Genomic DNA, 24,658 nt, shown 5'->3' on the forward strand with positions numbered 1-24,658 from the left:
TCCAGGCTAAGTGCACTATATGGCCAAATATATCTGGACATCTGACCATCCCACCCATATGTGGGTCTTCTGCAAACTGTTGGCACAAAGTTGAAACCACAGAATTGTACAGAATGTGTTTGTCTGCTGTAACTTTAAGAATTTGCTTAACTGGCACTATGAGGCCCAAGCATGTTCCAGCATGACAGTGCACCTGTGCACAAAGTGAGGTCCATGAAATCATTGTTTCTCTACTCTATTCTGATGGTCTTCACAAAGCCCTGAACTAAACCCCACTTATCACCTTTAAGATAAACTGTAACATCAAGTGGACGTTAGTGTCCATCCATTATCCGTAACCGCTTATCTTGTATAGAGTCGTGGGCAAGCTGGAGCCTATCCCAGCTGACTATGGGTGAGAGGCGGAGTACACCCTGGACAAGTCGCCAGGTCATCACAGGCCTGACATATAGATAGATACAAACAATAATTCACACCCACTGTCAATTTAGAGCCACCAATTAGCCTAACCTGTATGTCTTTGGACTGTGGGGGAAACCAGAGCGCCCGGAGGAAACCCACGCGGACACGGGGAGAACATGCAAACTCCACACAGAAAGGCCCTCGCCAGCCACTGGGCTCGAACCCAGGACCTTCTTGCTGTGAGGCGACAGCGCTAACCACTACACCACCGTGCCGCCCCGCATTAGTGTCCAACCTCACTAAAATTCTTGTGGCTGAATGAGTTCAAATCCCCACAAAATCGTGTTCAACAAGTACATATGGATCTGATGGTTAGGAGTCCGCATGCGTTCGGCCATATGGTCTAAGGATAAATACAACCCTGATTCCAAAAAAATTGGGACAAAGTACAAATTGTAAATAAAAACGGAATGCAATGATGCAGAAGTTTCAAAATTCCATATTTTATTCAGAATAGAACATAGATGACATATCAAATGTTTAAACTGAGAAAATATATCATTTAAAGAGAAAAATTAGGTGATTTTAAATTTCATGACAACAACACATCTCAAAAAGGTTGGGACAAGGCCATGTTTCCCACTGTGAGACATCCCCTTTTCTCTTTACAACAGTCTGTAAACGTCTGGGGACTGAGGAGACAAGTTGCTCAAGTTTAGGGATAGGAATGTTAACCCATTCTTGTCTAATGTAGGATTCTAGTTGCTCAACTGTCTTAGGTCTTTTTTGTCGTATCTTCCGTTTTATGATGCGCCAAATGTTTTCTATGGGTGAAAGATCTGGACTGCAGGCTGGCCAGTTCAGTACCCGGACCCTTCTTCTACGCAGCCATGATGCTGTAATTGATGCAGTATGTGGTTTGGCATTGTCATGTTGGAAAATGCAAGGTCTTCCCTGAAAGAGACGTCGTCTGGATGGGAGCATATGTTGCTCTAGAACCTGGATATACCTTTCAGCATTGATGGTGTCTTTCCAGATGTGTAAGCTGCCCATGCCACACGCACTAATGCAACCCCATACCATCAGAGATGCAGGCTTCTGAACTGAGCGCTGATAACAACTTGGGTCGTCCTTCTCCTCTTTAGTCCGAATGACACGGCGTCCCTGATTTCCATAAAGAACTTCACATTTTGATTCGTCTGACCACAGAACAGTTTTCCACTTTGCCACAGTCCATTTTAAATGAGCCTTGGCCCAGAGAAGACGTCTGCGCTTCTGGATCATGTTTAGATGCGGCTTCTTCTTTGAACTATAGAGTTTTAGCTGGCAACGGCGGATGGCACGGTGAATTGTGTTCACGGATAATGTTCTCTGGAAATATTCCTGAGCTCATTTCATGATTTCCAATACAGAAGCATGCCTGTATGTGATGCAGTGCCGTCTAAGGGCCCGAAGATCACGGGCACCCAGTATGGTTTTCCGGCCTTGACCCTTACGCACAGAGATTCTTCCAGATTCTCTGAATCTTTTGATGATATTATGCACTGTAGATGATGATATGTTCAAACTCTTTGCAATTTTACACTGTCAAACTCCTTTCTGATATTGCTCCACTATTTGTGGGCGCAGAATTAGGGGGATTGGTGATCCTCTTCCCATCTTTACTTCTGAGAGCCGCTGCCACTCCAAGATGCTCTTTTTATACCCAGTCATGTTAATGACCTATTGCCAATTGACCTAATGAGTTGCAATTTGGTCCTCCAGCTGTTCCTTTTTTGTCCCTTTAACTTTTCCAGCCTCTTATTGCCCCTGTCCCAACTTTTTTGAGATGTGTTGCTGTCATGAAATTTCAAATGAGCCAATATTTGGCATGAAATTTCAAAATGTCTCACTTTCGACATTTGATATGTTGTCTATGTTCTATTGTGAATACAATATCAGTTTTTGAGATTTGTAAATTATTGCATTCAGTTTTTATTTACAATTTGTACTTTGTCCCAACTTTTTTGGAATCGGGATTGTAGAAAGAACTAAGTTAAGTTCTTGATTCCTTATTTTAAGAGTACAGTATGTATAAATGACAATGTGTGTGAGAGTGTGTAGGTTTTGTTTGTTACAGAAAGAGAAGAAAGGGTCTCTTTCTCGTGCTGCTGATCGCTGTAAAAGGAAACTCGAGACTTGTGAAATTTGGCTTCTCACCCATGAGCCTTCTTTTATCTTAGATTTACATAGCCCCAGCAGTAAGGTGAGATCTTGTCACATGCATATGTACATTACGATAAATGCACAAATATTAGAGTTTGCATTGAGTTGTTACAACCCTGCAAATCTTTTTTGTTGTACTAGTACCTTATAGACACCTCTCTCCTTCTTTCTCCCTTCAGAGTCACACCATTCACTTACCTTCTCTGTATGAACTGGATGAATGGAGAGAAGCGATTAACAAACACAAAGCAGAGGGTGGGTGGAACTTCATCTCACATATCACACTGAATATACCTAAGCGTTGTGATAACTTGTATCACATCATTTTGATCGACATACACTGTGTGTGTGTGTGTGTGTGTGTGTGTGTGTGTGTGTGTGTGTGTGTGTGTGTGTGTGTGTGTGTGCGTGCATGCACCAGATGTAGAGACAGTGCCACCAGACTTACTCTCTCTAACCAACTCTTGTGTAAAACTACGAATGACTCAACATCTCCCCCTTTGCTGCCTTCAGCCTGGTCTGTACAGTACCTTTCACCTTTCTTCTTACATCTACACAGACAATCGCAAAATCTGTAACCTTCACTGAATTTTCCATTTCTCTCTCTCTCTCATGAACAGACGAAGAGGAAAATAGCATGTGTGGGAGTGTGTATGTGATTGTGCATTCAGCCTGTGGGCTACAGCAGCCAGCCAGTAAGTTCTGTTTCTCACAGTTGCATTCATGTTCACACACAAAAGCACATGACACATACTGTGCAACTTAACATTCACTGGTTTCAATTTTTTCAATTGCTTAAACAATTTCTGAAAAAAAAAATCACACTATCAAATATATCACACTATCAAATCAATTCCAAAGCACAGTTTACTTGAACTGACCTAAAGCGTGCAAATTCCTTTGCTTTTAACAGCCATTTTGCATTCTAATATTAGCTAATATAATAATACACAGATCATACACCTGCTTAAATGAAGTAATCAGAATAAACTAAAACAATAATAAATGTAGGCGGCACGGTGGTGTAGTGGTTAGCGCTGTCGCCTCACAGCAAGAAGGTCCTGGGTTCGAGCCCCGGGGCCGGCGAGGGCCTTTCTGTGCGGAGTTTGCATGTTCTCCCCGTGTCCGCGTGGGTTTCCTCCGGGTGCTCCGGTTTCCCCCACAGTCCAAAGACATGCAGGTTAGGTTAACTGGTGACTCTAAATTGACCGTAGGTGTGAATGTGAGTGTGAATGGTTGTCTGTGTCTATGTGTCAGCCCTGTGATGACCTGGCGACTTGTCCAGGGTGTACCCCACCTTTCGCCCGTAGTCAGCTGGGATAGGCTCCAGCTTGCCTGCGACCCTGTAGAACAGGATAAAGCGGCTACAGATAATGAGATGAGATGAGAATAATAAATGTACCTGTATTTGTGGGTTGTTTGTTTCTTTTGCTTGTTTCTTTCGCATGTACTCTGCCGCATTAAATATGTTAAGTCTGTATTGTATTAAGTCTGTATCTATAATTAGAGTAACAAGTGTGAAAAAGAAATCTAGATCTGTTGTTTGGATAGAATGGTTTTGTTTTGGCAATTCTGTTGTACTGAGATGGAGGAAATCATTTTGCTAGGCTTTTAATCGAAAAATTATTGCCAGCAAAAACCGTAATCAGTACTCATCTCTTTTTCTATATTAAAGGTAGACTACCTTTCAGATTTTTCAAGTGTAGGTCATAAAAAGTATTTTCCCTGACACCCAATTATTTTTGTTTAGTGGACCGAAAGCTACTGAATTCGAATCACAGACTTCCAATTTTATTATTATTATTATTATTATTATTAGTAGTAGTAGTAGTAGTAGAAGTAGTAGTATTTTTTTTTAATGGAACAATTAATGAATTTAGGGCCACATGGCCCTAAATTCTCTGCTATTTTTTCTTGCTTCACCATGACGCAATACAAGAGACTATGTCATGCATCACGTGGTGGGCTTTCCCTGTTTGTGCAAGGCATTGTAGGATACAAATTTGAAAGAGGAGAGAAAAATGGAGGATGTGAGTGTGCGAATGAAATATGAAAGACCGACTACAGTAACGGAAAGCGAGAAGAAAAGACATTATGTTGCGAAGGAAAGGAAACGCAGGATGAAACTAATAAATATCCACGGTCAGCGAGCACCTCAGTGTGATCAGCTGTTTGTTTAGTGACAGAATGATGGAACTGTCAGTGCACGGTCAAGGTAAAGCTGCACGTGCCGTGCACACACGGACTTCCTCTGTCTGCTTGACTGTGCGAAGCAAGTGATTTCATGCGCATTATTTGCTAGGGAATCTCATCAAATTAAATAACTTCCCAGCCACAGAATGGCCTGGGGTTTTTGTTTGTTTTAGATAATTATATAAATAAACATATATCACAATGACCAAATTTCAGAGGGAACTAAATTTTACTGATTTTATGAAATTGAAAGGCCATCTACTTTTAATAACAAACATTAATACATAATTACATATTGCTACTTATAATTAAATGCAACTTAGAACTATTACAAATCATGTAATACATAATAATTTCTAGTTCAGAATTTTGAAAGGAATTACATATTACAGTTGCTGTCAGAAGTTTACAGACATGGACATGAATGTCATGGCAATGTTGCGCTTTCAGTAATTTCTTTGAAATGTTCTTTTTTTGAGACAGAATGACTGTACAGTGTACATATTTAATTAAAAAAAAGAATTTGGTGCAAAAGTTTTAATTTATTTTGAGTTTTCTGAAATCAACACAGGGTCAAAATTATTCATACAGGGTCAAAACTATACACACAGCACACACTTAATATTTGGTTAAATGTCCCACAGCATGTTTCACCTTGACCAGATGCTTTTGGTAGCCATCAGTAAGCTTCTGGTAGAATTTTGGTTGGATATTTGACCACTCTTCTTCGCAGAATTGGTAGAGTTCAATTAAATTTGTGTGTTTCCTGGCACAGGGATGGCATGGTGGCGTAGTGGCTAGCACTGTCGCCTCACAGCAAGAAGGTTCTGTGTTTGAGTCCAGTGGCCAACGGGGGCCTTTCTGTGTGGAGTTTACATGTTCTCCCCGTGTCTGTGTGGGTTTCCTCTGGGTGCTCCGGTTTCCCCCTACGGTCCAAAGACATGCAGGTTAGGCTAATTGGTGGCTCTAAATTGACCACAGTGTGGATTGTTGTTTATCCTGTGCAGGGTCACAGGCAAGCTGGAGCCTATCCCAGCTGACTATGGGCAAGAGGCAGGGTACACCCTGGACAAGTCACCAGATCATTGCAGGGCTGACACACAGAGATAAACAGTTTATCTCTGTGTGTCAGCCCTGCAATGATCTGGTGACTTGTCCAGGGTGTACCCTGCCTCTTGCCCATAGTCAGCTGGGATAGGCTCCAGCTTGCCTGTGACCCTGCACAGGATAAGCGGTTACGGATAATGGATGGATGTTTCCTGGCACACACCTGGCTTTGCAGATCTCTTTGTCAGATCTGCACTGAGCTCCTTGGACTTTCCCATTGTACTGTGCATTGGTCAATCCAATGAGTGCTCTCAAGAAATCAGTTTTTATGTTGGCACAGAGAAACTACCAGCTGTAGTCAATATCACTAACAGGAAGTTAAGAGGCCTTGGCCTTGGCAAGTTAAGACATTTTGGAACTTTCAGCACCACTGAATTAACAAGTGTTGCCAGGCAAAACAAACCTCGCCCCGTAGCACTTATGATGAATATGAAGGAAGACATCTTGAAAAAAAATAAGTATCCTATGAGTACATGTGGCTACTGCTTATAAATAAAATTGTTTTCTGATACCATGTCCACACAGTAAATATAGCATATATATTTACTCTATGAGGCAGTAGCCATGAAAATGAAGCACAATCCAAAAATGAGCAATTTAAAAATAACAGAAGTAAAATATACCAAGTGTCTGTACTTTATATTATTCTACTCTTACCTCTTATAGTTTTTGAAACTGAAACCTCTGAACCGAGGCTGACATGCACACGCTGTCGCCATGACCCAAACTCTTATTTCCCGGAAATGGCCCGGCGCTAGAGCTCAGTGGAATGCACTTTCCCTCGGTAATAAGCATAAACACGTCTGAAAGTGATTTCTTTAGTCTAGTCCACTTATTTCAAATGGTGAACCGAATTGTATACACTCATCATCGGCCATTTTAATCAGAACATGTGTGTGCACATTATGCAGTGTGCGATCGTTACACTCTTACATTCTTACAGCATGATGACACAGTGGCTAGCGCCTGTATATGAGGCAGCAGCCACAACAAAAACGATTTTGACCTTCTTGGTGACCTTGACCGGATGACCCTCAAAATGTTGGAGGTTCTATTTGAGACCAATGCCCATCTATCCTGAAAGTTTCATGAAGCTTGGTTCTGCCTTTTTCCTGTAATATCATTAACAAAAAACCTGAGAAACCTGACCAAAAACAATACCTCGCCCCCTGGTGGACTCCATCCCGGGCGAGGTAATAATCTAAGTGGACGTATGTAAATTTTTGACCCAATATTGATTTCAGAAAACCCAAAACAAATTAAAACTTGTGCACAGAATTCTTCCTTTTTCTTGCTAAAGATGTATGTTGTACAATCATTCTGGCACAGAAAAAGAACAGTTCGAATAAATAACTGAAAGCCATGGCATTCATGTCCATGATGATGTTCATGTCCTTGTATGTAAACTTCTGACTGCAACTACTGTAGGTACAAATTTATGTTTAAATTAAAATAGGCATTTTTATATTAGAATAATGTTTGAGGACATGTGTATGTGAGCTGTCAGCCCTAACTCTGTGTGTACTTTTGTACGCATGACTGCAGGTGTCTATGTGTGTGTGGAAGTTGATGGCTTTGAGATTTCTGACAGAAGAGCTCAGACTTGTCTTTCATCATATAGTCCGACGCCACAATGGGATCAGGTACAGACTTAACACATGCAAACACGTCCACATTCTTTTACATTGCCTTTCTTTTCAGTTTGATTGACTTATTTAATCTGCAATTCATATCTGATTGAAATGAGTTTAAATGAGGCTCTGAAAAAATACTGAGCTTCCCTAAAGCCTGTAATCTCCAGGTGATGCTATGGCAGTGAATAAGACCTTAATAATAGTTAAGCTGATCTTAACACCGTGAAGCCTTGGGTAAAATGGTGTGTGTGTGTATGTGTTAGGAGCTGGTGCTGAAGGTGGATGGAGCTCAGCACCTCCGCCTGCTGTGTGTCTCTCAGTCAGAGGAGAACATTATGGGCAGAGCTGTGATACAGGTAAGATGTAGCTTCTTTTGGAATTGAGCTATATATCAGTTTCCTTAACATAATCACAGACCATATGCATACATTTTCTGTATAATATAGTCATATTATTTTTGGAGCGTATTGGGGCACTCTATATAATATGAGAATGAATCTGCCTGTATGTTTGTCACAGTTAAATCCTGTTGAGATGCTAAAAAAGTGGAAGAAAATGAGCGTGAATTTGGGCTCCGTAGAGGTGATGCTGTCAATCAAATACTCACCCCATGTACTCGAGCCACCCAGTTCAGTCCCTCTCCAGCACAAGCCTGTATTCTGTGTGCTGATTGGAGATGTAGCAAGGTCAGAATTTTCTAACCATTCAACTATTATCATTTTTGCTTTCCTGTCGAAGAAAATGCTGTGTTTTTTCAAGAAAAGAAAAAATAGAAATGGCTTAAAAATAGTTGGAATGTCATTGGTTTATTGCATTTTATTCAGAGATACAAACCAGTACATACAAGTTAGTCATCGTAATCTTCTCAGATTGTGTCATCCTGTGAACCACTGAGAAAGAGCAAAAATTTATTCATCCTTTTTAACAAAACAGAACTTGAGAGATGGCTGAGGAGTGATGAGTCTAAAAGGAAATGTAGTTATGTAAGCCTGGAATATTACAGCATGGCAAAGGCCTGGAAAGTTCTGCAAAAAGTAAAAGTATGCTTTCTGTCACATTCAGGGTTAGTTTCCTGCGTGATTTGTTAAGAAATATCCTCTTTTGGGTGAGCTGTATTTATTCATGGATGTTACTAACTTATGTAAACTTGCCTTCTTTGTACGTGTGTGTGTGTGTCTTTGTTTGTCCGCTGCAGACAAGAGCACGTGCTGGTTCCTCATATAGTGCGTTCCTGTGTGGATGAGGTCGAGAGGAGAGGACTGGAAGAAGAAGGCATTTACAGAATCTCAGGAGCCAGCAATGAGATTCAGGCTCTAAAACATGCATTTAATACCAGTAAGTGTGTGTAATGTAAGAGGTCGCATATGAAACATGGTCATTTTTAATCCCAGAGTTAATTCTGTGCCACAAAATGTACTACTGAACTACCACGACAAAACCAAATGCAGTAACATACAAAAAAAAAAAAACTGTTATGGTGTTATTCTGTGTGCAAGAATGAATACATTTAAAGGAATTGTTCATTTTGCACATTGAATTGATAAGAAGAAATCAGTTAAGTACTATATGTATTTGTAGGCCTGATGGTAGAGATACTTGCTTGTGAGAAAGCATTGTAAGTTAAATATGAAATATGCTTAACGGGGTGGCACGGTGGTGTAGTGGTTAGCGCTGTCGCCTTACAGCAAGAAGGTCCGGGTTCAAGCCCCGTGGCCGGCGAGGGCCTTTCTGTGTGGAGTTTGCATGTTCTCCCCGTGTCCGCGTGGGTTTCCTGTGGGTGCTCCGGTTTCCCCCACAGTCCAAAGACATGCAGGTTAGGTTAACTGGTGACTCTAAATTGACCGTAGGTGTGAATGTGAGTGTGAATGGTTGTCTGTGTCTATGTGTCAGCCCTGTGATGACCTGGCGACTTGTCCAGGGTGTACCCCGCCTTTCGCCCGTAGTCAGCTGGGATAGGCTCCAGCTTGCCTACGACCCTGTAGAACAGGATAAAGCGGCTACAGATAATGAGATGAATGAGATATACTTAACGGGGAAGCCATGGTCTAATGGTTAGAGAAGCAGCTTTAGGACAAAAAGGTTGCCAGTTTGATTCCCTGGACCAACAGGAATGGCTGAAGTGCCCTTGAGCAAGGCACCTAACCCCCAACCGCTCCCCAGGCTGCTCTGGGTATGTTGTATGTCAGTCTGGATAACAGCGTCTGCTAAATGCCTGTAATGTAATATATCAACCAATCTTTCATAGTTTAGCTCAAACCATGTGGGAGTCCAATAATATATTTAACCTTTATGTCCCTCCATCCCTCATTGTTCTTCTCCTTCACTGTTCCTCTGTGTCCTCAGATTACTGGGAGGCTATGAATAAGGTGAGAAATGTGGATGTGAATGTAGTGTCTGGCACTCTTAAGCTGTACTTGAGAGAATTGCCTGAGCCTCTTATTCCTGCTGCACATTTTCAGAGTCTCTCTAAAGCAATGGGTGAGTTTCTTGCTCTGTCTTTCCCCCAATCACTCTCTCTCGCACACTCACAAACTGACACAGTGTATATCCCAATCAGATCTGACAGACCCAAATCTCAGAGCGAGCACCATGTTGTCTGAGCTGCAATCCTTCCCTGACGTCAATCGCAACACACTTCTCTTCCTCTTACGTCACCTTAAATGGTAACTTCCTATTCTCTAATTGCATTCACTCCTATAAACGTGAGTATTTTATTATTGCATTAGGAGTAAGGGTTGTCTGAGCATTTAGGTTTCACTTCCAGCAACCTGTCGGGTTTAGTCAGTAAGCAATATCTTCAAGTAAAGATTAATTGTTCTATTTTTCAGAATTAGAATTACTTTATTAATCCTCTCCAACCTTCTCGTATCTCTGCTTGTCTGTAACTCTTTCTTTTTTCTTTCTTTTTTTTTGTGTCTCAGGGTTGCACAGAAGGAGGAACTGAATAAAATGTCTCTCAGTAATCTGGCCACAGTGTTTGGCCCCACTTTAATGCGCCCCCCAGTGGCCAGTCTAGATCAGTACGCTCCACCGGTGGACATCTCTCAAGAGGTTGAGGTTCAGGTCAGTTTGCTGCCATTCCGTGTCTCAAAATGTGAAATTTACTACAGTTATCTCCAACGCTAAAAGAATAGAAGCAGACAGTGTATTACAGAGGTACTGGAGTCCTTGTGTATCAAGTCAAGTCAACTTTATTGTCAAATATGCTATACATGCTCGACATACAGCACAGATGAAATATCAGACCCATGGTGCAAACTGGCAATGCAATAAGTAAAAATAGAATAATTGAAAAAAACAAACAATATAAACAGTATAAACACTCTAGATAGGAACTAGACAGACTAAACACTCAAACAATATAAACAGAATAAATAAACAGTATAAACACTAGATAAGAACAAGACAGACTAAACACTCAGACAATATAAACAGTATAAACACTCTAGATATGAACTAGACTAAACACTCAAACAATATAAACAGTATAAACACTAGATAACAACAAGACAGACTAAACACTCAGACAATATAAACAGTATAAACACTAGATAACAACAAGACAGACTAAACACTCAAACAGACAATATAAACAGTATAAACACTTTAGATATTAACTAGACTAAACATTCATACACACACACACACACACACACACACACAAATTGGTACAATAACCAAACAGTCAAGGGCACTTGAGGTATAGCAGGTAAACATGAAACATGAAATATGAAATAAGCAGAATGAACAAACTAGCAGCTGTTAAGGTGTATGTGTCTTTCTTCAGGTCCACGTGATTTACCGCTACCTCCAGATTCCGAATCTACCAGAAGCTCTCACTACAAAACCACTGGATACTGAGGAAGACCCGTGAAAGTTAATGTTGTGTGTTGTACATACATACATGCATAACAGGAGCAAACATCTGGCAAAATATCTTCTTGTCAAGTTCACAGGCAATTTATAGGAACCATGTACATACCATGTATATTTATTTTATTTATTCTGAAGATTAATTGTATCACCCTGTACATTGCCTCTATGATTACAAGAAACTTGTACTGTATTTTATAATAAAAATTAATTGATTAATAAGGCTGTTACAGTTGCATTTAGAGGTTGTTATGAGCTCAAGCACAAGTGGACAAAGTTACAGGTTTGTGGAATGGCAAGCAGAGCTGAGCTTCAGTATTATAATTTCATGGAAATATAAATCATTTCTAATATTAATATTAAATTCTGAAATCCACTGCGGGCGGTGCGGTGGTGTAGTGGTTAGCACTGTCGCCTCACAGCAAGAAGGTCCTGGGTTCGAGCCCCGTGGCCGGCGAGGGCCTTTCTGTGTGGAGTTTGCATGTTCTCCCCGTGTCTGTGTGGGTTTCCTCTGGGTGCTCTGGTTTCCCCCACAGTCCAAAGGCATGCGGGTTAAGCTAATTGGTGGCTCTAAATTGACCGTAGGTGTGAATGGTTGTCTGTGTCTATGTGTCAGCCCTGCGATGGCCTGGCGACTTGTCCAGGGTGTACCCCGCCTCTCACCCATAGTCAGTTGGGATAGGCTCCAGCTTGCCTGCGACCCTGTAGGACAGGATAAGCGGCTACAGATAATGGATGAATGGATGAAATCCATTGATCAAATTGATGAGATAAATTGCTCTGGCTGAAAACCTCTAGACATCTAACTACACTAAAACTCCAGAGTTCACCCTGACCCATTAACACTGGAGTCCCTGAAAATTGGGGTGGTGGTGGTGGTTAATTTATCTTTGCTGCTGTTTCATATTTCAAATAGCTACAGAAAATATGTAACGATGCCTTGACCTAGATTATTATGCGAGATTTTTTTGCCATTGTTTGTTTTTCCTCTTATATGTTATTATTTTTAGTAATTCCAAAAATTCTGTCACAGGTTAGCAACTAGTTTGCATTGCTTAACCAGAGCTATTCACTAGTTAACAGCATACTTTTGCTCAGAGCCTCAATTCCACAGAGTTTATTAAAGGTTTAGTGAGAAGTTTGGCCAGAAAAAGAACTGTTAAATCTATGAATAAAATACTACACAGGAAATTTGCCTAAGTAAAAGGCATGGTGGTGTAGTGGTTAGCACTGTTGCCTCACAGCAAGAAGGTTCTAGGTTTGATCCCAGTGACCGATGGGGGCCTTTCTGTGTGGAGTTTGCATGTTCTCCCCGTGTCCATGTGGGTTTCCTCCAGGTGCTCCGGTTTCCCCCAAAGTTCAAAGACATGCAGTTAGGTTAACATGGGGTGGCCATGGCCTGAAGTGCCCTTAAGTGAGACATCTAACCCCCAACCGCTCCCCAGGTGCTGTAGCATAGCTGCCCACTGCTCTGAGTGTGTGTGTGTGTGTTCACTGCTTCAGATGGGTTAAATGCAGAGGATGAATTTCACTGTGCTTGAGTGTGCATGTGACAAATAAAGACTTCTTCTTCCTCTAAAATTTAATCAAATTGAAAAAATTGTATTCTTGCCAGGTAACATTTGGTCCCTCTCTAAAAAAATTTTCTTCAATTTGAGTAAATTTTACTCAGGCAAATTTCCTGTGTAGTGGTGATTTTGCTAGTTCAAATGTATCATGTGCTGTATATTTGCCAGGAGACAATCAGATGATATTTGATAGTTCTTTGAAGGTAAAACTGAAGAAATACTGAACAAACTTGGCCAGGTCAAGCTGGTTGACCAGCATCACCAGTTAAACCAGCAATAAGACCAGCATTGCCCAGCTTAGACCAGCAACATACAAGTATTTTTCCAACAGAAATTAGCATCCAGGTATATTTAATTGTAGTTGGTTAGATTAACTCTTTGATAGAAAGAGTTATTTATAAGAGCTTTTCATAACATATTTACATTTCCAGCATTTTTCAGATGTCATTATGCAGAGTGACGAACAGAAGTGCTTTGTAGTTTCAGTCAAAAACAAAATCCTTATGCTAATAAAATAGGTCAGGGTTTAAAAATAAAATCAATTTCTATTCCTGTTCAAAGGAAATTTGTACAATAAATAGAAACTCTTTTTTTTTTTACTCATAAATTGCACTGTACTGTTCCCACATTGTTGGCATCCATGAACAAATTAACACTCCCCCACTAAATAAATACCAGCTCTACAGTTGATCCGCTAGGTGGGACAGTGAACTCCTGCAACCTCTTGCCTTTTGAGAGGCTACAGATCTAAGGTTTACGGCAACTGTCCAACATATACACTATTGAGTCACCAATAATATCTCTACCATCGCTGCACAAATCTCCCCACACCATCCAAGCAAATCAATCCGCTATGGTTTGACTTCAACAAGACCAAGCTGAAAATTACATCCTGTAAGACATCTGGAGGACACACACACTCTCTCTCTCTCCAGAATCTGTACTGATCCATCTCTGCTCATACAGCAGGGTGTTAACTTTCATCATGCACACACCACCTGCTTAGAGCAGGCTACCCGTTTTGTCTCCCTCCACTTGTGCCTTTGATCCGTAATCCTGACTCTGGGGCAAAGAACTCTCCTGCTCCCAAAATTCCAAAAACACCAGACAGGGAAAAAAATCCTCTGGTGTCAGATATGCACAGAAACGCGGTCCAAACATCGACATGGTAACAATGAATGTCAGATTAAAGTATGCCATAAATCAGCAGTTCTCTGGTTCCTATGACTAACTATAAGCACGCAGAAGGGAATGAAAATGAAAAAACAAATGCCCAAAGCTTCCACTAACTTGGCTTTATCTTTCGACAGGCTCTTGTAAGCTCAGGAAAAGAGATCAAATGGCAGTAGATAGAGAAACCAGAGTTTAGCTCATGAAATCAAACCTGATTTTTGTAGAATAGTGGAATAGTCATAGACACAAATGGCCCCCAGACATGATGATTATATGCAGCTTTCAATTCAGTATAACCTTACAGCCATTTTCCCAACACAATAAAGTCACAAAGGATACATATATACTTCGAAAAATGAATATTGTGCAGAGGTACAGTGAAATTGGAAGGCACATTGGTCTTCATCTTTATGCTGAACATTCATTTCTGTCAAGGTCCTGAATTGTATTTACTGAGCAGCTGCTATGGTCAATAAATCAAACTTGATTTGCCCCCTTTTTTTTTTTTTTTTTCCGAAACGTGATATTTCTTGGGCTGTTAACTGTTCCTGTACTGGTTATTTTGAACACCGTGTTTGTACATTAGGACATGGTGAACTATAGATGGCACTGCTTTTACTGGAGTTTATGTGGAGCTTGTGGAGGGGGCCGGGGGGTGGGGGGTCTTGTTGCTATGGATGCAGTACATTCATATGAAAGGTATTCATGCTTGGGATCAAGTGGATTGACCCCCTTGCTCTCGGGTTAACAGAAGCCGCATGCGTATCTGGTTCCCTCGGCTAACATGTGTGTCTGTGGAAGAAGAAGAAGGGAGAGTGGCTGTCTGAGTATGAGTGTATGTTTTTGAAACACTGTGGGAAAGATTTCAGAGTATGTTGAGGTTTAACTTTTGGTGTCAGTGTTAATCAGCCTTCGGTCATAGAAACAGAGAGAGAGAGAGAGACTGAACTTTGGCTCGAGAGGTCTTAAGTCCCGTAAAAATTCTTCTTGCTGGGCAGTAAACGTAGAGCTTAGAACATGGTGTTTATCCCACACATATCCTCCCTGTGTGTGTGTAAGTAGGTGTCAGTAATGAGGCATGTTCATCTGTCTATAGCAACATACTCCAGCTTGTTCAAACACAGAAAACAGAGCACTGAAAGACCACACTTGATGATAGTCAAGTATATGTTTGGGGACTCAGTTGGTGCAAAGTATGTGTTATTCGATACACACAGTTGGCACGTAGACAAAATACCGAACATGTCGGTGTAAAAGCATGCATGTGTGAGAGTAATACTTGAGCAGACATTTTTGTGTAGTGCCAGGAGCAAAGAGCTTTTACATTTATACTCCGAAGAAAACGTCATCATAGGCAGAGTGAAGACAGGTGCTGCCTGGACAAACAGAGGCTCTTTTTCCCTTAAATGAAACACGCACCCTGATGTGCATATCCATCTTTATAATTAACACAACTGTTCACTTCACTGTGATTATCAGTTTCCTACATTACTCCCAAGTTCTACTAACCACTGATAGTGGTTCCAGTGGGATTTCACTCTCACTTAATGTCTGCCTAAATATAGAGTGATAGAGCAGTGCTTTATTCCTTTAGTCTGTCCAGCTCTCTCACCTCCTCATCTGTACACTCTGCTCAAACAGATAAGGTTCCAAAGATTCATCTTACAGTCTAGTGCCGCCATCAACACCACCATGCTTGTCATCTCCTAGATTGCTAACTAGAGGAGTCGAGTATCTGCCATAATGCGGTGTAACTGTGTCATTGCATTCTACATTGCATTCTGGAACTTTGAGTCCATCGTTTGCAGTCTCCCCTGTTTCTATACTGGACGTCTCATTAATGTGACATTGAATGTCAAAGGCAAATGGTGACTGAGAAAAGAAGCTCTTATGCTATTCTTTTAAGAGCTAACAGTAAAACCTGACTTGTCACTTATGTTTGAGGTAATTGAAATATTTTCACCTATTAAAATCATTGAAACGCCATCCATCCATTGGATAATGGATGCAGGTTAGACATGCAGGTTAGGTTAATTGGTGGCTCTAAATTAACCCTTAGGTGTGAATGTGAGTGTGAATGGTTGTTTGTCTCTATGTGTCAGCCCTGCAATGATCTGGCGACTTGTCCAGGGTGTACCCCGCCTCTCGCCCATAGTCAGCTGGGATAGGCTCCAGCTTGCCCACGACCCTGGACTGTGGGGGAAACTGGAGCACCCAGAGAAAACCCACACAGACACAGGGAGTAAATGCAAACTCCACACAGAAAGGCCATTGTTGGCCACTTGGCTTGAACCCAGACCCTTCTTGCTATGAGGCGACAGTGATAACCACTACACCACCATGCCACCATATACAGTGGTGCTTGAAAGTTTGTGAACCCTTTAGAATTTTCTATAGTTCTGCATAAATATGACCTAAAACATCATCAGATTTTCACACAAGTCCTAAAAGTAGATAAAGAGAACCCAGTTAAACAAATGAGACAAAAATATTATACTTGATCATTTATTTATTGAGGAAAATGATACAATATTACATATCTGTGAGTGGTAAAAGTATATGAACCTTTGCTTTCAGTATCTGGTGTGACCCCCTTGTGCAGCAATAACTGCAACTAAACGTTTCTGGTAACTGTTGATCAGTCCTGCACACCGGCTTGGAGGAATTTTAGCCCATTCCTCCGTACAGAACAGCTTCAACTCTGGGATGTTGGTGGGTTTCCTCACATGAACTGCTCGCTTCAGGTCCTTCCACAACATTTTGATTGGATTAAGGTCAGGACTTTGACTTGGCCATTCCAAAACATTAACTTTATTCTTCTTTAACCATTCTTTGGTAGAACGACTTGTGTGCTTAGGGTTGTTGTTCTGCTGCATGATCCACCTTCTCTTGAGATTCAGTTTATGGACAGATGTCCTGAGATTTTCCTTTAGAATTTGCTGGTATAATTCAGAATTCATTGTTCCATCAATGATGGCAAGCCGTCCTGGGCCAGATGCAGCAAAACAGGCCCAAACCATGATACTACCACCACCATGTGGGATAAGGTTCTTATGCTGGAATGCAGTGTTTTCCTTTCTCCAAACATAACGCTTCTCATTTCAACCAAAAAGTTCTATTTTGGTCTCATCCATCCACAAAACATTTTTCCAATAGCCTTCTGGCTTGTCCACGTGAGCTTTAGCAAACTGCAGATGAGCAACAATGTTCTTTTTGGAAAGCAGTGGCTTTCTCCTTGCAACCCTGCCATGCACACCATTGTTGTTCAGTGTTCTCCTGATGGTGGACTCATGAACATTAACATTAGCCAGTGTGAGAGAGGCCTTCAGTTGCTTAGAAGTTACCCTGGGGTCCTTTGTGACCTCACGGACTATTACAGTACACACCTTGCTCATGGAGTGACCTTTGTTGGTCGACCACTCCTGGTGAGGGTAACAATGGTCTTGAATTTCCTCCATTTGTACACAATCTGTCTGACTGTGGTTTGGTGGAGTCCAAACTCTTTAGAGATGGTTTTGTAACCTTTTCCAGCCTGATGAGCATCAACAACGCTTTTTCTGAGGTCCTCAGAAATCTCCTTTGTTCATGCCATGATACACTTCCACAAACATGCATTGGGAAGATCAGACTTTGATAGATCCCTGTTCTTTAAATAAAACAGGGTGCCCACTTGCACCTGATTGTCATCCCATTGACTGAAAACGCCTGACTCTAATTTCACTTTCAAATTAACTGTTAATCCTAGAGGTTCACATACTTTTGCCCCTCACAGATATGTAATATTGGATCATTTTCCTCAATAAATAAATGACCAAGTATAATATTTTTGTTTCAATTGTTTAACTGGGTTTTCTTTATCTACTTTTTGGACTTGTGTGAAAATCTGATGATGTTTTAGGTCATATTTATGCAGAAATATAGAAAATTATAAAGGGTTCACAAATTTTCAAGCACCCTTGTATAAGATAAACAGAAGAAACATATGTGTACATGCATATTCACAACTTTTATTGTATTGTTTTACATACAACACCAAATCAGAAAATGCTGGGACTTTATGGAAAATAGAAATAATAATTTAAAAACAGAAAGCAGTGATTTTTAAATACTTTTTTCTGATTTGAGGTTGTATGTTCAAAGAAAACAATCCTGTCACAGAGCATTTTTAACATAGTTACTGGGAGACCAAATGGTCTCCCAGTGGCCAGATTTGGTCTCCTAGTCAATGCCAAACCAGCTTCACTGGGAGACCAAATTTTAAACCAAGTTATGTTAGATTGATGCTGAAAGGTAAAACTGAAATGGGATTATGGGAGGTGCTTGAATTGCTGGTCCAAATTCATAAGACTGTTTTCTTTGGATTGGAATGTTTAAGAAATATTGAAGTTGGGTTGTCAAGACTGTTCCAATTTCCAAATTATAGACTAAATATACAGTTATTTGATACTATGTTTCACATTGAGCAATAAAATTGAAGATTTTCTTATTTCTTATTTTTCACTGTTTCTTAAAATACATAATATGAAACTTGATAAAACAATAACTTAAACTCATAGTGTAATTTTAGTATTTTACCATACTTATGATGAAGTTAGGCGGCACGGTGGTGTAGTGGTTAGCGCTGTCGCCTCACAGCAAGAAGGTCCTGGGTTCGAGCCCCGTGGCCGGCGAGGGCCTTTCTGTGCGGAGTTTGCATGTTCTCCCCGTGTCCGCGTGGGTTTCCTCCGGGTGCTCCGGTTTCCCCCACAGTCCAAAGACATGCAGGTTAGGTTAACTGGTGACTCTAAATTGACCGTAGGTGTGAATGTGAGTGTGAATGGTTGTCTGTGTCTACGTGTCAGCCCTGTGATGACCTGGCGACTTGTCCAGGGTGTACCCCGCCTTTCGCCCGTAGTCAGCTGGGATAGGCTCCAGCTTGCCTGCGACCCTGTAGAAGGATAAAGCGGCTAGAGATAATGAGATGAGATGAGATGATGAAGTTATGGTAACTTGGCACTGCATTAACTATGTTGATATTATGCTGGCTGAAACGAGGATTCGTAATGCGGCAATTTGCATCACAGAATATGCCGCAGCGGTGCAGCTGCATGGACTCTGGGGCCTGTGATTGTATTGCCCAGACCAGTTGGTCTCCTAGTGGAAAATCCTTAAAAAATGCTCTGCATTGTACACTCATATGAGTTAATAACAGCTTGTAATCCAAACATGTCTAGTAATGAATAGTGGCTAATTTGCACGATACAGGTACAATCATGCCAAATACTAGAACTGTTCTGGGTGAAATGTTCCTTTGAATACATTCTTGATAAATATCTTCATTGTAATGAGAGATATGATTCAGAACTGCAAATTTTGCTTGTTTTACATCCAAGAAAGCTTTTTTTCAAACTGTGAAATGATGATTTGAGATAGAGGCTTTGGGGGTTTTGTGAACTCTTTAGTGAACCATTTTAAAATGTCACTAATGGATTCACAACAAAAGCCAAACCAGAAATGCAAAAATCACTTTCTCGATTTTATACACTGATCAGCCGTAACATTAAAACCACTGACAGGTGAAGTGAATAACGTAGATTATCTCATTACAGTGGTGCCTCTCAAGGGGTGGGATATATTAGGCAGCAAGAGAACAGTCAGTTTTTGAAGTTGATGTGTTGGAAGCAGGAAAAATGGGCAAGTGTAAGGATCTGAGTGACTTTGACAAGGGCCAAATTGTGATGGTTAGATGACTGGGTCTGAGCATCTCCAAAATGGCACATCTTGTGAGGTGTTCCTGGTATGCAGTGGTTAGTACCGACCAAAAATGGTCCAAGGCAGGACAACTGGTGACACCTTTCTGTTTTAGCCAGCATTAACTTTTCCAGCAGTTTTCGCTACAATAGTTCTGTGGGATTGGACCATATGAGCTAACCTCTGTGCCCTATGCGAATCAGTGAACCTTCAACACCCATGACCCTGTCGCCAGTTCACTGGTTGTCCTTCCTTGGACCACTTTTGGTAGGTACTAACCACTGTATACCGGAACACCCCACAAGATGTGCCATTTTGGAGATGCCCAGACCCAGTCATCTAGCCATCACAATTTGGCCCTTGTCAAAGTCACTCAGATCCTTACACTTGCCCATTTTTCCTGCTTCCAACACATCAACTTCAAGAACTGACTGTTCTCTTGCTGCCTAATATATCCCACCCCTTGACAGGTGCCAGTGTAATGAGATAGTCAACATTATTCACGTCACCTGTCAGTGGTCATAATGTTATGGCTGACTGGTGTATATCATGATTAATTTACAATTTATGCCCATTTTTTTCTGTCATGCTACCTCACAAATTTGAGTTTACCTGATAAATTTTTAATGAGACAAGGAAAGCTTCTGTGAGATCAGTTAGAACTAATTGAACTCCTCAGACATGTAATTTCTTCATGCTTCAACTTGCCTGAATAGCAATGCCAATCTATCAGATAAGGATGTCACCAGTGTCTTGAGATAATTCCTGTCAATCAAGCTTGAGGTCTGGTGATTTTGCAGGCCAGTCTCCGTGTTCCATCAGGCTTGTTGATCAAATCACATACAACTGGCTCTGTGCACCCTACATTTGTCATGCTGGAACACTGGCGTGTCAGTGTTGTGTTTTTTCTTGGACATTAAAGGAAATACACAGAACCTTTATTTTTAAATAAATTTCTGAGTGGATAGTATCTCCATCCTTGACTCTTGTATGCTGCATAAATGGGAATAAAAAATATATTTTTGAGAGTTAAAATCGACCACAAAGTTGGCATTCGAGCTTTCTTCCACATAAGGGTGAGCTATTGCTGCTGAGGCAAGCATATCCAGTGGTGAAAGCAGACAGCTGGTCCACTCATTCTCCATTTTCTCCATACTGAATACTCTGCCATTACTGCTCAGCTCAGGCAATTACTAAAACCTGGGACGGGATGTCACCGGTTTTAGCAACAACCGCGGGGAGGTGACTGCCCGAGCGATAATATGTCACGTCCCATCCTGTTCCGTCCTGGGTTTTACCAACAACCCTCGGCTCACACTGCGGGAGAACTGGTGCAACTGAACTTACTTTCCTTTTTTAAAAAATAAATAAATAAAACAAATACTTTCCTTTTCTTGTAGCTTTCTTTTCCTTTAATTGTTGGTATTGCACCCTCTTTCAATACAGGCTTATAGCCAATGCTCCTCAACAGATCTGAGGTCTTGTACGAGTCCTCAGTAAAATGTGCAGAGCAGAGGAGAGACCACTTCGTAGGCGCCCAATGTGCTCGTGAACTTCTCACGAAACGCGTCCAAATCTTTGCAGTTTGAACATTCTTGGGCCATGAATGCAACGTAAATCCACCTTCTGTCGTGTTGCTGCAGCGGCCAGCAACACATCTACATTGCATGGTGATAAATTAGCTCAAAACGGAGGATCGGAGTTGCAGTCAGCTCTGTGTTTTAGTATAGCGGAAATGGCGATGAGACCGATAGACTTCCTGCTGTGACGTCATGGACGTCAAGGTCATTCACTCAGACCGCTACCTATAAGAATTACTTTAATTGTAAAAATGACTATATTAGATTTATTGTTAATGCTTTAAAACTATTCCTGTGCCATTCTTGAGGTCTCAAGGCATTTATAAACAGAAAGTGAGGCCATGGCTCTGCGTACTGTATATGCTTTAAGGACTAAAGACAACCTCAGATTCAAGCCAACTACTGACAGTCTGGTTTTATGCTAAATTACATTTATCAAGATGTGTTATATATCAACATGTCCAATAAGTCACTGCTGTTGAATGTGGACGTGACTAATTTATTTGTAGCTGGAGTTTGCTAACATTAAAAGTAACAGTAAGTTACTCATAGGCAGACAGCTTTCATGAACATGCAAGTGTATTAAGGACTAACGCAATTTATATTAAATGGATACATTTATTTGGGGACAGCTACAATAAATAATTTTAATCAGAGTAAGTCTGGCACATTCAACCAGTATAGTGCATACCAGTTGAGTTATGGAACTGGAGAGATTTCACAGTTAATAAGACATGAAAAAGACAGAAATGTGTTTTTAAAGTTGCTGTTTATGTTTTAGTAATTTGGCAAATTAAATCTATTTCACACAACAACTTCTTAGTATCTGACTTTTCATAACATCTAGGTAGTCCCTCATTTTAACTTCTGCAGACTTTCGTTCCCCAAATGTCCTGTTTTTGATTCAGAACCTGCTGCACAAACATACAGCTACTTTAGTTTATATTTTAGATCGTGCAATATACTCTCATTATTATTCATTTAAAAAAAAAAGACTGGCCTGCCAGCTGCAGCTGCTGATTTGGGGGCTCAAATAAGACACAAGATATCTCTAGAGACTATGAGCCAAAACACAAAAAGCATTCTTGCAACTGTGAACAGGCTGATTTGATACTGGAATAAAGCACTACAGGATGGTGTGATACTGTTACCACTCCAGAGTTGATTATTTTCCTATAACAGCACATCCTGAAGTGTTTTATTCTTCTTATATTACAGCAATTTCCCAACAATTGCCATCCATCCATCCATCTATCCATCATCTGTAACCATTTATCCTGTGCAGGGTCGTGGGCAAGCTGGAGCCTATCCCAGCTGACTATGGGTGAGAGGCGGGGTACTAGAAGGGCATTCTATAGAGTGCGTACCTCCACCAAGCCACAAATTCGGATTTGCATCAAAATCTAATCAATTGTCCCATGGCTCACCTTCACTGTAAAAAAATAAGACATGTCTACGGTGCCTTGTCCAGGGTGTACACCGCCTCTCGCCCATAGTCAGCTGGGATAGACTCCAGCTTGCCTGCGACCCTGTACAGGATAAGCGGCTACAGATAATGGATGGATGGATGTCTAGGGTATTTACACGAAACACCAGGGTATTTAAATAATACTTCAGTATCTTCTAGGAAGACATGGCTGTATATAGAGGATGCAAGAAAACACGCGTGTCTATTATAAAGACACCGGCGTCTATCAGTAGACACAAGACATGTCTTCCAGACATTGCTAAATACCTTAGACATGTCTTCCAGGTATTTTTAAATACCTAAGACATGTCTTCTAAGTGTTACATTTAGGGGTATTTAAATAAGACATGTCTAAGCCTGGCGGCATGGTGGTGTAGTGCATAGACCGCGGAACCGCCCGGGCCAGGGGGGCCGTGGCCCGGGTAACTTTTTGAAAATTATTTAAAAAATAAATAAAATGTTGGCCTGCGAGTGTTTTTCAACTCAAAACATGTCGACAAAATCGAACTTAAACCCAACCCATGCTGTAATTTAATCAAACATTTGCTTAAACATTTCCTAAACCAATATTTTTTGACGTTGAGCAACGTGTATACGTCGTGCGTGAAATGTTGCAAAATGTACACAGCACAGTTTCTGCGCAGTTATGTGCTGGCATATTGTGGAAACGCACACACTCACACACACACACAGACGTGCACTCGCGCGCGCGGACACACACACAGCTCTGACAAAACTGCAGGCATATTCCCATACTTTCCTCTGACCGAGCACCGCCGAGTGCACTTCTCTGTGTTCAGTGTTTCTCTCTATAGTGCTTTAGTACTGGTACAAGCAAGCAGTTTAAGTTGAGTTACCACCGACCACCGAGGTGCTTTTCTTGTGCATTTTAATCTGCGCGGTTCTGTGCTGGCTGTCATGACTGATAGCATTACGTGCGTGTCCGTGTATAATGTAGCCTATATGCATCATGTCCGACCTAGCATTTCGGTGACACTCTCTTGCGATTGTGGCCCCCCCTTGTTCAAATGCATTCCGCGGTCTATGGTGTAGTGGTTAGCACTGTCGCCTCACAGCAAGAAGGTTCTGGGTTTGATCCCAGCAGCTGGTGAGGGCCTTTCTGTGTGGAGTTTGCATGTTCTCCCCGTGTCCGCGTGGGTTTCCTCCGGGTGCTCCGGTTTCCCCCACAGTCCAAAGACATGCAGGTTAGGTTAACTGGTGACTCTAAATTGAGCGTAGGTGTGAATGTGAGTGTGAATGGTTGTCTGTGTCTATGTGTCAGCCCTGTGATGACCTGGCGACTTGTCCAGGGTGTACCCCGCCTTTCACCCGTAGTCAGCTGGGATAGGCTCCAGCTTGCCTGCGACCCTGTAGAACAGGATAAGCAGCTACAGATAATGGATGGATGGATGTCTAAGCCCTTTTTATTTACAGTGTTTCCTCACAATTCCTTCAAAATCTGCTCACTACTTTTTGAGTTACATTGGGAACAGACAAAAAATAAATGCTGGCTCCACATGCATATCTGGATTTGCATCAAAATCTAATCAATTGTTCCTTGACCCATGGCTCACCTTTCCTCAAAATTTCATCAAAATCCATTTACTAGTTTTTCAGTTACGTTGGGAACAAACAAACAAATGGAAGGCAAAAACATAACCTTCAAAGTTGGCAGAGGTAATTAAAGAACAACATATTTTTTCAGTTTTGGTACATTTGATACTG

General features: G+C 41.2%; 1 protein-coding gene across 2 annotated transcripts in view; it reads left to right on the plus strand.

Moving 5' to 3' along the window:
- The window catches only part of si:dkey-33c9.6 (active breakpoint cluster region-related protein), a 30,372-nt gene extending 18,772 nt beyond the window's left edge, over window positions 1-11,600 (plus strand). For both annotated transcript variants that reach the window (XM_060921858.1, XM_060921946.1), the window contains 12 exons: window positions 2,522-2,647; window positions 2,787-2,862; window positions 3,029-3,124; window positions 3,228-3,302; window positions 7,453-7,550; window positions 7,805-7,897; window positions 8,061-8,227; window positions 8,737-8,876; window positions 9,885-10,019; window positions 10,099-10,204; window positions 10,463-10,604; window positions 11,329-11,600. In XM_060921858.1, coding sequence (XP_060777841.1) covers window positions 2,522-2,647; window positions 2,787-2,862; window positions 3,029-3,124; window positions 3,228-3,302; window positions 7,453-7,550; window positions 7,805-7,897; window positions 8,061-8,227; window positions 8,737-8,876; window positions 9,885-10,019; window positions 10,099-10,204; window positions 10,463-10,604; window positions 11,329-11,415 — 1,341 coding nt within the window. In that variant the 3' untranslated portion in view covers window positions 11,416-11,600. The remainder of the gene's footprint in view (window positions 1-2,521; window positions 2,648-2,786; window positions 2,863-3,028; window positions 3,125-3,227; window positions 3,303-7,452; window positions 7,551-7,804; window positions 7,898-8,060; window positions 8,228-8,736; window positions 8,877-9,884; window positions 10,020-10,098; window positions 10,205-10,462; window positions 10,605-11,328) is intronic.
- Window positions 11,601-24,658: the final 13,058 nt, after the last annotated feature.

This window comes from Neoarius graeffei, chromosome 1, assembly GCF_027579695.1.
Source record: "Neoarius graeffei isolate fNeoGra1 chromosome 1, fNeoGra1.pri, whole genome shotgun sequence".
In the NCBI taxonomy this organism is placed as follows: Eukaryota; Metazoa; Chordata; class Actinopteri; order Siluriformes; family Ariidae; genus Neoarius; species Neoarius graeffei.